Source organism: Berghia stephanieae, chromosome 10 (assembly GCF_034508935.2).
Source record: "Berghia stephanieae isolate SIO BIC M18660-M18661 chromosome 10, UCSD_Bste_1.3, whole genome shotgun sequence".
NCBI lineage: Eukaryota > Metazoa > Mollusca > Gastropoda > Nudibranchia > Aeolidiidae > Berghia > Berghia stephanieae.
This window is the reverse complement of record NC_088369.1, coordinates 17,172,596-17,187,595: the sequence shown is the minus strand read 5'-3', so window position 1 is coordinate 17,187,595 and position 15,000 is coordinate 17,172,596. Positions and strand designations below refer to the sequence as shown.

Here is a 15,000-nt window from a genome sequence, read left to right as displayed (position 1 = left end):
CCTCCTCCTCCTCCTCCTCCTCTTCCGTGTTTCCTCCTTCTCCTCTTCCTCCTCCTCCTCTTCTTTCTCCTCTTCCTCCTCATTTCCTCCTCTATCTCCTCCTCCTCCTCCTCCTCTTCCATGTTTCCTCCTTCTCCTCTTCCTCCTTCTCCTCCTCTTCTTCCTCCTCATTTCCTCCTCTATCTCCTCCTCCTTCTCCTCACCCTCCTCCTCCTCCTCTTCTATGTTTCCTCCTTCTCCTCCTCCTCCTCCTCCTCCTCCTCTTCTATGTTTCCTCCTTCTCCTCTTCCTCCTCCTCCTCCTCTTCTATGTTTCCTCCTTCTCCTCTTCCTCCTTCTCCTCCTCTATCTCCTCCTCCTCTTCCTCCGTTTCTTCCTCCTTCTCCTCCTTTTCTTCCTCCTCGTTTCCTCCTCCTCTATCTCCTTTTCCTTCTCCTCACCCTCCTCCTCCTCATCCTCCTTCTCCTCACCCTCCTCCTCCTACTCCTCCTCTTCCTATTCCTGCTCCTCTCATCCTATCCCCTTACTATTTCGTCAAATCCTATAATTTCCTTTGGAGGAACGTATCCAATCCAATCTGAAATCGTGACATTTCAAGGCCATTCAGGGTTATCAGAAAATTTTATTTTCAATTATATATGGATCCTTATCACATAACATATCATATCATACCGTATATCATATCAAAACATATCATATCACATCAAATCATATCATATATCATATCAAATCAAATCACATATCACATCATAAATCAGTTATAGGGATTTAGAATAGACTAAACCTTCTTTAGACGCCTATAAAACACAAGTAGCAACATAATCTACATTACACACTGCATAGTCATTGAGATAAAAATGTGATCCATCGTCTCAAAACGGTATTATGTCTGAACGAACCAGATGCTTAAAAGCCAAATTGAATGTTAAACTGGTCAAAAATATAAATTGTTGGCATTAGCACCCTAAAATATGGTTGCCATTCTCCTCAATAAAACATACAAACTCAACACAAGTCTGATATTTCTGGCTATAAATTCAATTTTCAACATCTTAATCAACCCGACTTAACACCGTTTTGAGGCAAAGGGTCACAAATATTTAAAAAGGACAAACAGGATATTAAAATAACATGGAAGAAAATCCTAAAAACAAACAAAGAAAAACATCCGTTATTCTTATTGACGAATCATAAATGCTTGGTCATGGTTGTATTTTGAATACAAATGTTCCCAGTGTGGGGTATTTGGCTATTTTTACATTCATTTACATGTTTAGGATTTTCCGTTTACAATTTTAAACTGTTCCATGTTTTGATAATGCAGGATATAAATAAATTTATTCTTTCTAAATTATTATTATCATTATTATTATTATTATTATTATTATTATTATTATTATTATTATTATTATTATTATTATTATTATTATTATTATTATTATTATTATTATTATTATTATTATTATTATTATTATTACTATTTATTATATATTATTATTATTATTATATTATTATTATTATTATTATTATTATATATTATTATTATTATTATATATTTATTATATCACTGTAAAGCGCTTAGAGCCTGTGACAACGGGGTAAAGCGCTATATAAATTTATTTATATTTATTATTTTTATCATTATTATTATCATCATATCATCATCATCATCATCATCATCATCATCATCATCATCATCATCATCATCATCATCATCATCATCATCATTATTATGATTATGATTATGATGATGATGATGATAATGATGATGATCATGATTATTATTATTATTATTATTATTATTATTATTATTATTATTATTATTATTATTATTATTATTATTATTATTATTATTATTATTATTATTATTATTATATTATTATTATTATTATTATTATTATTATTATTATTATTATTATTATTATTATTATTATTATTATTATTATTATTATTGTTGTTGATGAGGATATCTGAGGTTCGAACCCCAGTCAGTTCCTTTTTTGTTTTTTTTTTGGGGGGGGGGGGGGGGGGGGGGGGTAGGGGTGCTGATTTATTCTTGTATCTTTATTTCAGCCTAGCCTGATCTTGTTTCATAGACACCTATTTAGACATTTGTATGTTGTGTTGTTATGAGATGATATTTAGATGTGTGTCTATGTTTTACTTTGTTAGAATGGGATGGGAGACCCCAGACGATGGATATTCATGGGGGGGGGGGGGGGGGGGTGAATTTATTCTCGTAATTTTCATTCAGCTTTGCCTGGCAGCGTTTTATAATAATAATATATAAATAATAATAATAAAATAATATAATATAATAATAATAATTAAAATTAAATAATAATAATAATAATATATAATAATAATATAATAATAATAATAATAATGATAATAATAATAATAATAATAATAATAATAATAATAATAATAATAATAATAATAATAATAATGATGATGATGATGATGAGATGATGATGATGATGATGATGATGATGATGATGATAATATAATGAATAATAATATAATAATAATAATAATAATAATAATAATAATAATATAATAATAATATAAAATAATATAATAATAATAATAATAATAATAATAATAATAATAATAATAATAGTAATAATAATAATAATAATAATAATAATAATAAATAATAATAATAATAATAATAATAAAATAAATATAATAATAATAATAAGAATAGTAATAATAATAATAATAGTAATAATAATAATTAGTAATAATAATAACATAATAATAATAATAATAATAATAATAATAATAATAATAATAATAATAATAATAATAATAATAATAATAGTAATAACTTCATGAAAAATCACCCAATTTACTTCAAATAAAGATTAATATGCTCTGGGGAGCATATTGTTTCTGAAAATGATGGGGAAAAAAAATGCAAATTCAAACTTTGCACCTTCCGACTGATTAAGTCATACACTGACGCATAAATATGTCCATTTTTATTTCTGTCTCCCCAGAATGGGCGACCCCAGACGAGACAGTTCGTCATCAGAATCAGATGAAGAGGTTTGTATTGAATTTTTTGAGTTTTTATATAGTGCAATATCCACTAAATGTGACTCATCGTCTCAAAACGGTATTATGTCGGAACGAACCAGATGCTTAAAAGCCGAATTTAATGTGAAACTGGTCAAAAATACAAATTGTTGGCATTAGCACCCTAAAATATGGTATCCATTCTCCTCAATCACACATATAAACTCAACACAAGTCTGATATTTCTGGCTATAAATTCAATTTTCAACATATTAACCAACCCGACTTAATACCGTTTTGAGACGAAGGGTCACACATGTGCTCAAAGGGGGCAGCGTGGCTTAGCGGTACGGTCTTTGGTTCGTACCCAAAAGGTAACGAGTTCGATCACCCGCCGCTGCGTTGTGTGGCCTTGAGCAAGTCACCTAGCCCTATTTCACTTTGCGGCGCTGCACTGCGGCTGACGCCTGAGTTATTCCAGTCTTCCCTTGGATTAGATCCTAAAGATAAATTTCCCCTTGTGGATGAGTAAAGGGAATTTTATTTTTATTTATTTATTTTATTTTATATTTGTTATCAAAGCTCTTTACAAGGGGTCCCTGACAAACAGCAACACGTAACATGTAGAACGAAACATGACGCCTATTAGGCGATATTTCAATTTTTTTTCTGACAGAGACAAGGCTGTAACAGCCAGGTACTCACTTTACACCTGAGTACGGTGAGAGAATGTGAGTAAAGAGCAGGGTTGCCAGATTAATTTCAGGCATTCTGCCAATTGAATTTTTAAAAATCTGCCAAACCGTACTATTTATAGTACCCATTTTGAAAACTCATCAGTTTTGTTAAACTAAAAATTCGAAAGGCCGATGTCATACATTTTGGCAACCGTGGTAAAGAGCCTTGTCCAAGGACTCAACTATGAGCCGAGCGAGGCTCGAACTCAGGACATTCCGATCCGAAAGCGAGTGTCATACCACAAGACCACATAGCCACACATAGCCATGATTTTTTTTTATCACGTGGTTCGGTGGTCGACGTCACAGTGTCTGCTCTTGTCACGGAAGTCAAGCAATGTTAAGCGTGATTCGTGGCGGGATGGATAGGATGACAGTGATTGCCGGAAATTCCGGATCAGACCGTGGCCTTCGTAAAATTATAGCCTGACACTGACAAAAAATGACGTCAAAATGCCAGTCTTTTGCCACAAAAGAAAACAAATCGTGAGTTGTATTCAATAGTTCAACCAATAAAATCACTTGTTTCCTTGAGCTCTACTAACGACAACTCACTAGACGGTGCAAAAACCAAATAATGACGTCAAACTGCCAGTCCTTTTGGATTTCATTGTCAGGCTAACATAACGATGGCTACGATCCGATGGTGTGGTCTTGAGTATTAATGCTCTGTATACACATTATTTACTCACTTGACTCAGGTATGAAGGTGTATCTGGCTTTAGGCAGTAATCGTCATTTGTTAGAGTGTTAATAGAAAAGGGGCGCCTAACAGGCGATTGGTACTCTATTAATTGGAAAAATGGTTCTATAAAATGGCCTGCTGGGGGAAGAAATGAAAAGTGTTAAACCGTAGCCATCGTAAGGTTATGGCCTGACACTGACCAAAAAAATGACGTCGAAATGCCAGTCTTTTGCCACAAAAGAAAACAAATCGTGAGTTGTATTCAATAGTTCAACCAATGGAACCACTTGTTTCCATGAGCACTACTAACGACAACTCACTAGGCGGTGCAAAAACCAATATAATGACGTCAAAATGCCAGTCTTTTGGGTTTCAGTGTCAGGCTATAACATAACGATGGTTACGGTCCGATGGTGTATTCTTGAGTATTAATGCTCTGTATACACATTATTTACTCACTTGACTCAGGTATGAAGGAGTATCTGGCTTTAGGCAGTAATCGTCATTTGTTAGAGTGTTAATAGAAAAGGGGCGCCTAACAGGCGATTGGTACTCTATTAATAGGAAAAATGGTTCTATAAAATGGCCTGCTGGGGGGAAGAAATGAAACAGTGTTAAACCGTAGCCATCGTAAGGTTATGGCCTGACACTGACCAAAAAAATGACGTCGAAATGCCAGTCTTTTGCCACAAAAGAAAACAAATCGTGAGTTGTATTCAATAGTTCAACCAATGGAACCACTTGTTTCCATGAGCACTACTAACGACAACTCACTAGGCGGTGCAAAAACCAAATTATAATGACGTCAAAATGCCAGTCTTTTGGTTTAGTGTCAGGCTATAACATAACGATGGTTACGGTCCGATGGTGTATTCTTGAGTATTAATGCTCTGTATACACATTATTTACTCACTTGACTCAGGTATGAAGGAGTATCTGGCTTTAGGCAGTAATCGTCATTTGTTAGAGTGTTAATAGAAAAGGGGCGCCTAACAGGCGATTGGTACTCTATTAATTGGAAAGATGGTTCTATAAAATGGCCTGCTGGGGGGAAGAAATGAAACAGTGTTAAACCGTAGCCATCGTAAAGTTATGGCCTGACACTGACCAAAAAATGACGTCGAAATGCCAGTCTTTTGCCACAAAAGAAAACAAATCGTGAGTTGTATTCAATAGTTCAACCAATGGAACCACTTGTTTCCATGAGCACTACTAACGACAACTCACTAGGCGGTGCAAAAACCAAATTATAATGACGTCAAAATGCCAGTCTTTTGGGTTTCAGTGTCAGGCTATAACATAACGATGGCTACGGTTAAACACATTGAGCTTGACTCATCACTGAAAAGACACTTGGTGTTCATATTTATGTAGCCTATTTATTCATTTATTTATAAGATTTATTCGTAGCCTTTCTAAACTAATAACCTGACACTGACCAAAACATGACGTCAAAATATAAGTCAGAACACCAACAGAAAACAAATCGTGAGTTGTATTTAATAATTCAAACACTTGGGCACTACTAACGACAACTCACTAGGCGGTGCACTGACCTCAACATGACGTTATTATACATGTACTCGTGTCAGGTTATGATGATGATAATGATGGTGGTATGATGATGGTATGATGATGGTGATGGTGATGATGATGATGATGATGATGATGATGATGATGATGATGATGATGATGATGATGATGGTGATGATGGTATGATGATGATGATGATGATGATGGTGATGATGATTATGATGATGATGATGATAATGATGATGATGATGATGATGATGATGATGATGATGATGATGATGATGATGATGATGATGATGATGATGATGATGATGATGATGATGATGGTGATTTTGTATAATAATTTATTAAATCATGAACAGTTTTCAACAACTTCAGTCGTCAATCAAAGATTATATTTCACCCTTTACTACAGACAAGTGACACCAGCATGAACGACAGCAATGACAACATCAACCACAACAACAACAGCAACAACAACAACAACAACAACAACAGCAACGACAGCAATAGTCACAACAACATCAGCAGTCTCAGCAAGATGGTGTCTCTGATATCACGTGACCCCCAGGCCCGGACCGAGTTCGAGTGTAACGACTTCATCCCACTGTTGAAGAAACACATCGAATGGTTCAACACCATCAAACCTGGTGAGTATTTCACTCGAATTTTAACTCATTCAACCCTAACACTGACTATATCCGTAGTTTACCCGGGTTACTTTTACCCCATGCCTATTCATTATATTTATGAGACAAATTACAGGCGTAGTATCAAAGTTAATGTTTTTAGTTTTAACATGTTAATGATAGTTGAATAAAACTCTCTATGTATATGCTCATTTTTAACACATTTTTTTTCAAATTTAGAAAAGTAGCTAAATCTTTAGGTTTGAGTGAGTTAACCAGTTCACTGCTGGACTCCGGAAAAACCCACATTTAGGAATTTGGCCAGAAAACTCGTCCTCCAAATTTCGATCGATTTATATGACCCTCATCTTGGTAAAAACTCTCAAACCTGGGATGTAGCAAGACTTCGCGAAGTCCCAGGTTTGAGTAGGTGTTGTTTTGTTTGTTTGTTGTTGTTTTTTTTTTTTTTTGTTTTTTTGTTTTTGTTTTTTTTTTTTCAAGATGAGGGCCATTTAAAACGATCGTTATTTGAAGGACGAGTTTTCTGGCCAAATTTTTAAATACGCGTTTTTCCAGAGTACGGCAGTTAACTGACTGAATCAACTCAAAATGTTGTTAATTATGCTTAAAATTCAACATTAAAATCAAGTTTTACCCCAGGCGACTAAAATTTCACATTTATTTCTAACTGTCATTGTTAACTTAAAAATCCTTTTTAAAATGTTTTTTTGACATCAAGTTGATTCTGAGATTTACCGTTTTGAGATGCTGAGTAATACAATATAATGTTTTGTCTTCGTGAGACATACAGGAGGTGAGACCGCCTTACTAGCTACCCTATTCAATCTGTCAACCCAACACAATCATCCGCCAAAATAATTATAATCATATTTCACGACATGACAAAGCAGAAACGGCCGAAGTCTGGGGAAACAAAAAACAAAAAATAAAAAAAAAATAAAAACCCAACCCCCCCCCCCCCCAAACAACTCGTCCTTCAAATATCGATTGATTAAAATGACCTTCGTGTTTTCAAAACTCTCAAACCTGGGACTTCAAAAAGTCATTCGTGAAATCTCGGGTTTGGGAGTTTTTTTTTTTTTTTTTTTTTGTTTTTTGTTTTTGAAAGATGAGGTTCATTTTAATCGATCGGTATTTATTTGAAGGATGAGTTTTCTGGCCAAAATTTTAGAAATATGTCTTTTAAATTTCCTGCCAAACACGCAAGAATGCATGTTTGCTATTCACAAACGATTAATGATGTATTATTGTCGCTATACATTATATCAAATTCATATATTAATGATTTATCTGTCACGTGAATGCTATAACGTACTCTGGAAAAACCCATATTTAAAAATTTGGCCAGAAAACTCGTCCTTCAAATATCGATGGATTTAAATGACCCTCATCTTGGCAAAAAACTCTCAAACCTGGGACTTCGCCGAAGTATATATATATATATATATATATATATATATATATATATATATATATATATATATATATAATTTGTTCTCACCTCGTTTTTTTAAAACATATTCTCCGACAACGTTGTTTCATCCAGAGTTCCTGGAGTCATCAGGGAGGTCGTTTAGAGGTGTCTGGGATGAATGCGTGGCCTTCGTAAAGTTATAGCCTGGCGCTGACCAAAAAATGACGTCAAACTGCCAGTCCTTTTGGATTTCAGTGTCAGGCTATAACATAACGATGGCTACTATGAATGTCGTTGCGTCTTGTCAGTTGGCGCCAATGTTGTTTCCGGTTGTTTCCGGGTGTGGGTTGCGCTCGGAGAGGGAGGGGGGGGGGGGGGGGGGCATGTGGGGTTTTACCGGTTTCCAAATTAATGAGAACCACTTTTGGTTTGCTGTGAGCTAGCTATGCTAAGAGGAAGTGACGTCACGAAAATTAGATTTTGGAGAATTTTCATAAATTATTTTTGAAAATAGATAGTTGGACTCGATGACCTTCCAAGACCCTGAACTCTTGATTCGCGACATTTCTTTTATTTATTTTCTAAATCTTAACAAGTGTTTTTAAAGGTGAGAAGAATCCACTTCACCACAGTATGAATGAAATATCCCTGACCCCACCCCCACTCCGCTCCCCTTCCCACCCACACAAAGTGTGTTTTGAAGAAAGCGGGTGAGGGTTGGGGGGGGGGGGGTATCCATTGGGCTACGCTCTATCGCCCTCACGTATGGAATTATGGAATATTGTTATCCGTGAACCCATAACATGCTCCATGATTCGATCAAAGCTCCTATCTTGTCCTCGACTAGAAACCCACCGATCGCTAAAATCAAATCCTCACCATAATAGTTAACCAGCACACGGCCGTATCCGGATCAAACACGTATTTAACACATTTGGCCAGAAAAATCGTCCCTCAAATATCGATCAATTTAAATAACCTTCACTTGGGCAAAAACGTTCAAAAATAAAACTGGGGCTTCATCTGGTCTTTCTTAATAATTAAAGTTCCAGATTTGAAAGTTTTTGCCAAAATGAGGGTCATTTAAAATGTCTTTGAACACAAGGCCGTTTACACTGTTTGTCAATTCCACCAGTTTGCCGTACTCTAGAAAAACCCATATTTAAAAATTTGGCCAGAAAACTCGTCCTACAAATATCGATGATTAGAGTATGAGTTTCTGGCCAAATTTTTAAAGTCATGTAGTTTGGCTTTTTTTTTCTATAGCACGATAGGCTACTGAACTGATTAAAACCCAATCAAAGCTCAATGAAGCATACAAAATATGGGAACAATCCTTTTAACCAAACATGGCATTCTTTAACGACCGTTGTGCCTTCTTGTTTATGAAATAAACGACTACACAACAACAATAATAATAATAGACGTGAAACCCGCTTCAAAGAGCTGAGATAAACAAGACGCAATATATATATATATATATATATATATATATATATATATATATATATATATATATAGTGAGTTATCGTTAGTAGAGCCAAAGAGCGTGTAGGTAACGATTGTTATGTTACCAAGAGCTCTCACTTCCCGCTTTTGGTGAAGCCAAGCATCTTCCGTCTTCTACTCGTATTTTCTTCATTGTATCAGTAAGCCTAGCGCGCATGATACACGCGGAGCACACCCACCTCGCTGTCTCGCCTGGCACGCGACAATAGCATTGCGGTTAAGAGAAGTGAGAGCTCTTGGTAACTACGTTACCCACACACTCTTTGGTAGAGCTCATGGAAACAAGTTATTTCATTGGTTGAACTATTGAATCCAACTCACGATTTGTTTTCTTTTGTGGGAAAAGACTGGCATTTTGAAGTCATTTTTTGGTCAGTATCAGGCCACAACTTTACGAAGGCCACGGTTCTTGTGTCAGGCTATAGATACTTTAAAGAGTGTGTAGGGTAACGTAGTTACTTCTCTTAACCGCAATGCTATTGTCACGTGCCAGGCAAGACAGCGAGGTGGGTGTGCTCCGCGTGTATCATGCGCGCTAGGCTTACTGATACAATGAAGAAAATACGAGTAGAAGACGGAAGATGCTTGGCTTCACCAAAAGCGGGAAGTGAGAGCTCTTGGTAACATAACAATCGTTACCTACACGCTCTTTGATACTATGCACTTGGCTAATACGTTCACAACATTGCCATCCGGAAGTATAACTGACCAACACACATAACTGTGTGTAACCATGATCGTTTATTGTCTGGTTGATACAGTTTAGTGAGAATTACTCATAAATGCGGATGGCAAAAAACAATAACAAAGTCCAGAGTGATGTCATCTTCGAACTATCTATAAGTTAACGATGGCCACGCTCAAAGGACTACAAATACAAAGTCAAAAGTGAATTGAAAAAAAAAGAAATTTTGTAATTCTAGTGATTTTGATTTTAATTTCGATTGTCAGTTTGGCTTTTGTCCCGGTAACTCAGTTGGTAGAGCACTCGCTTCACACGCAAATGGACCAAGATCATTTCCGGTGAAGTCGAGAATTATTTTTTTCCTAACCCCCCCCCCCCCAACCCCTTCCCACACCCCCATCCAATCCCACAAGACCACATAGCCGCACAAACATATTATACAGAAAACATAATATATAATAATACAATAATAATAATTTCAACAGAAATCTGGCCGAGGTACAAAATTTATTAACGAGAGCAAGTGGCCGTCAATTCTATGGGCTTGATCGATTTTTGATCGAAGTGTCGACCGCGTCATTGAATATATATTTAAAAAATCGCCTGTCTATTGACCAGGTTGTGAAAAAAAAATCTTATACAATGGGAGGTCAGTGTTCTTTTTGACCCCTCACGAGGGTCTGACGGACAGAGGGACAGACAGACGGACGGAAGGAACAAGGGAAGGGGGGGGGGGGAGACTGGCCGAGAGAATGGAATTGAATGAATGAATGAATGAATGAATGCCGATGGTAATTAGGAATTTAATCCGCTACGTATTTCATTCAAAGACGGACACGCAAACGCAAATACACGCACAAATACGACCACACACACAAACACACACACACACACATGCATTCATAAACGTGATACCCCCTGAATCGTGGTGTGTGTGTTTTTTGTTGTGACAAAAGACATTCTTTCAGGTTCCTCCAGAAATCCCTTAATCCAATTCTAGATCAATTTGGGTGGGTGTGTGTGTGTGGGGGGGGGGGGGGTAGGGGGTTCGGTCCCGAATGCTATGTTGTTACAGCACTCGTCCCCCCCCCCCCACCCACACCCCCGCCTGTCCAACCCAGAAGTAATTGAGTAGCTGGGTCTGTTTATATCTGACGGATATGCGATACACCAGCGTCCTATCTAAAGGGTAGCAAGCTAAGATAAGACGTTATATTATCTCAAAGTACTTTCTGTCAAACTAAATGGATCTAACGAAAGTGTCTGTTGTGTGACTATGTGGTCTAATGGCCTGACACTCGTCTAGGAACCGGAAGGTCCAGGGTTCGAGTCTCGTTCTGAACGGCGCATTGTTGAGTCCTTGGAAAAGCCTTTTTACTCATATTATCTCACCGTACTCCGGTGTAAAATGAGTACCTGATCGCTGACAGCTTTGTCTCTCGGAAATTAATTGTAATGTTGTGTCATGTCTGGTCCTACACCTTACGTGTTGCTGTTGGCTTGGGACCTTTTGTAAACCTCTTTGAGCACGTGTAGAGGATATTGTGTTATTTAAATTACCTGGTTTTTTTTTATTATTATTCATTTGTTCATTTATTTGCTTGGAAGACCAAATAAACAAGACAGGTTGGGTTTAGTGTTTTTGCGATTTGAAAATAATGTCCGCTTGTCTCAGAAGCTCACAACATTGCCGCTCGGAAGTATAACGGACCAACACACAAAATATATGTAACCTTGAATGTTTATAATCTGGTTAATACAGTTTAGTGGTAATTACTCACAAACGTGGAAGGCAAAAATACCCAATAACAACGACCTGAGTGACGTCAACTTCGTTCAATCTATAGATAGTATGCAGATGACGTCACTCAGGCCTTTGTTATTGTTTTTGCCATCCGAGTTTGTGAGTTGTTCTCACTAAACTGTATTAACCAGACTATAAAAGCTCATGGTTACACAGAGTTTGTGTGTTGGTCCGTTATACTTCCGGATGGCAATGTTGTGAACTCCTTGGCCAAACGCATTCTATCTATAATTTAGTGAGAAGAATTCATAAAAATGGCTGGCTAAATACAATAACAAAGAGTTGAGTGACGTCATTGTCGTTTCTTCTATATGTGGGTGTGGCTATTTTTTTGTTTTGGTGTGTGTGTGTGGGGGGGGGGGGGGGGGCGAGTGGTCTAAGGCATGTCAGGTCATTTCCAACCCAGGAGTGGCCTTTGTCAACCTGTCACCGTAGCCATCGTTATGTTATAGCCTGACACTGAAATCCAAAAGGACTGGCAGTTTGACGTGATTATTTGGTTTTTGCACCGTCTAGTGAGTTGTCGTTAGTAGAGCTCGTGGAAACAAGTGATCCCATTGGTTGAACTATTGAATACAACTCACGATTTGTTTTCTTTTGTCGCCAAAGACTGGCATTTTGACGTCATTTTTTGGTCAATATCAGGCCATAACTTTACGAAGGCCACGGTGTCAGGTCATAACTTTACGAAGGCCACGGTGTCACCCACGTGCCGGTACCCACGGTGCCGACATGACATTAAAAGACTTGGATAGTCTGGGACGGCCTGGAACCAAAACCCTTCGGTTAACGCATAGCCTGGGGGTGGTGTTTCTGTTTTTTTTTTTTTGAAACCCGAAAATATTATTCGCCAATGTTATGGGAAGTTGGCAGCAGTGGGTGGTGAACCTGGGACTCAGGGATGTGTACAAGTGAACCCGAGACTATGAGTTTCGGCGGGTTTCGTAAAAAAGAAACACTGAAGCCTGACATTTTCCTAAAATTACGTCATAATGGAAAAAGTAATAAACAAAAATGAATATAACACCTTTAAATTAAAAAAAAACAAAAAAAACAAACACGGAACGTTTCAGGCCCAAAACCCTTCTTCAGCCAACAACAAAAAAACAAAACAAAAAAAAAAAACAAACAAAACACCAAGACATAAATACATTACTAAATTCCAGATAGACGACAGATCTGTAATCTATCTGGAATTTTACAATGTATTTATGTCTTTACTGTTTTATGTTGTTGGCTGAAGAAGGGTTTTGGGCCTCAAACGTTCCGTGTTTGTTTTTTGTTTTTTGAAGCTGTTTTATTCATTTTTGTTTATAACTTTTTTAAGTCCACAGCTAATAGCAGCCTAGTATCACTTTGACAAAATGCATGGCGAGAACCAGCAAGTTGTAATCATGAAACTGTGGACTGATAAAAGGAATGTACTAAAATGTATTAACCAGTCTCAAACAAGAACAAAATAACAAATACGGAACGTTCCGAGCTCAAAACCCTTCTTCAGCTAACAGCAAAAAATAAAAATAAAAATAAAAACCAATGAAAGCATACATGCATTACTAAATAAATAAATGTGAAAATACTAACGAAAGAGTGAAAATGGAGAGGCTTCGGATGGGAACGATACAGAGAATGTACGTTTCGGGTACAAACCCTTCTTCGTCAGCACAACAATAAACAATTCCACGTTTATTTGTTTATTGTTGTGCTGACGAAGGCTTACATACTATTCCGGTGACTTCGGTGAGACCGATCGTGGCCTTCGTAAAGTTATGGCCTGACACTGACCAAAAAATGACGTCGAAATGCCAGTCTTTTTCCACAAAAGAAAACAAATTGTGAGTTGTATTCAATAGTTCAACCAATGAAATAACTTGTTTCCATGAGCACTACTAACGACAACACACTAGGCGGTGCAAAAAAAAATAAAATAATAATAATAACGTCAAAATGCCAGTCCTTTTGGGTTTCAGTGTCAGGCTATAGATAGTTCGAAGATGACGTCACTCAGGACTTTGTTATTGTATTTTGCCATCCGGGTTTATGAATAATGCTCACAGAACTGTATTAACCCGACTATAAACGTTCATGGATACACACAGTTTTGTGTGTTGGTCCGTTATACTTCCGGATGGCAATGTTGTGAGCTTCTTAGGCAAGCGCATACTATCTATAGATCAATATCAAGTTATCGCCCTTGTTCACAACACGTGATATAACTGTCACGCTCCATTGGATCCCCCCCCCCCCACCCCGGCCCTCAATTCCACATTAGTGACGCATTCCATCCAATCAGAATGGAATGTCCATCAATCAGAGAGAATTAATGCCGGACATTCAGGGTCAATAGCCATAATGTGGAGGGGGACACAAGGATCTCCACAAATATGCCTGGGGGCTGAGGGCTGGGTAAAAAAAAAAGTATAATTGGATTCAGTAGTCTGATGTCACGCCGCGCGGCAACGGCCATCTTGGTTCTAAACAAAGAAAACCATTACTTCTTATTCTTCATGCTGGCTAGAACTTTTCATATGCCTTGTGATATCAGAATGTGTAAAAGTCAAAACATGATCAAATTTATGTGTTTTTTTTCCTCTGGATACGTTTTTATGCTCACGGGAGAAATATTTCATACGGGCGTCCGCCATTGTTCCGATAGTTTAGAGCCAGTGTTACTAAGTTACCATGCGTCATTACGAAGGAATTGACGTTACGACTGTTGAAGAGTATTGAGCTTTTATGTGGAGCAATTTCCACTAAACGTGCTCAACGCGCTTTACAAAGGGTCCAGGGCCAACAGCAACATTTGACATAATTTAGGACGGGCATGGCGCCAGTTAGGTGATATTACATTTTTTTTAGAAAGAGATAACGTTGTTAACGGTCAGGGACTCGTTTTACACCTGAGTACGGTGAGAGAATGTAATGTGAATAAAGATCCTTCTCCAAAGACTCAACTATGT

General features: G+C 37.2%; 1 protein-coding gene across 7 annotated transcripts in view; it reads left to right on the top strand.

Moving 5' to 3' along the window:
- LOC144980739 (uncharacterized) overlaps positions 1 to 15,000 on the top strand; it is a 105,424-nt gene that overhangs the window by 27,620 nt on the left and 62,804 nt on the right. For all 7 annotated transcript variants that reach the window (XM_078928470.1, XM_078928469.1, XM_078928472.1 and 4 more), the window contains exons 3-4: positions 3,005 to 3,053; positions 6,394 to 6,628. In XM_078928470.1, coding sequence (XP_078784596.1) covers positions 3,006 to 3,053; positions 6,394 to 6,628 — 283 coding nt within the window. In that variant the 5' untranslated portion in view covers position 3,005. The remainder of the gene's footprint in view (positions 1 to 3,004; positions 3,054 to 6,393; positions 6,629 to 15,000) is intronic.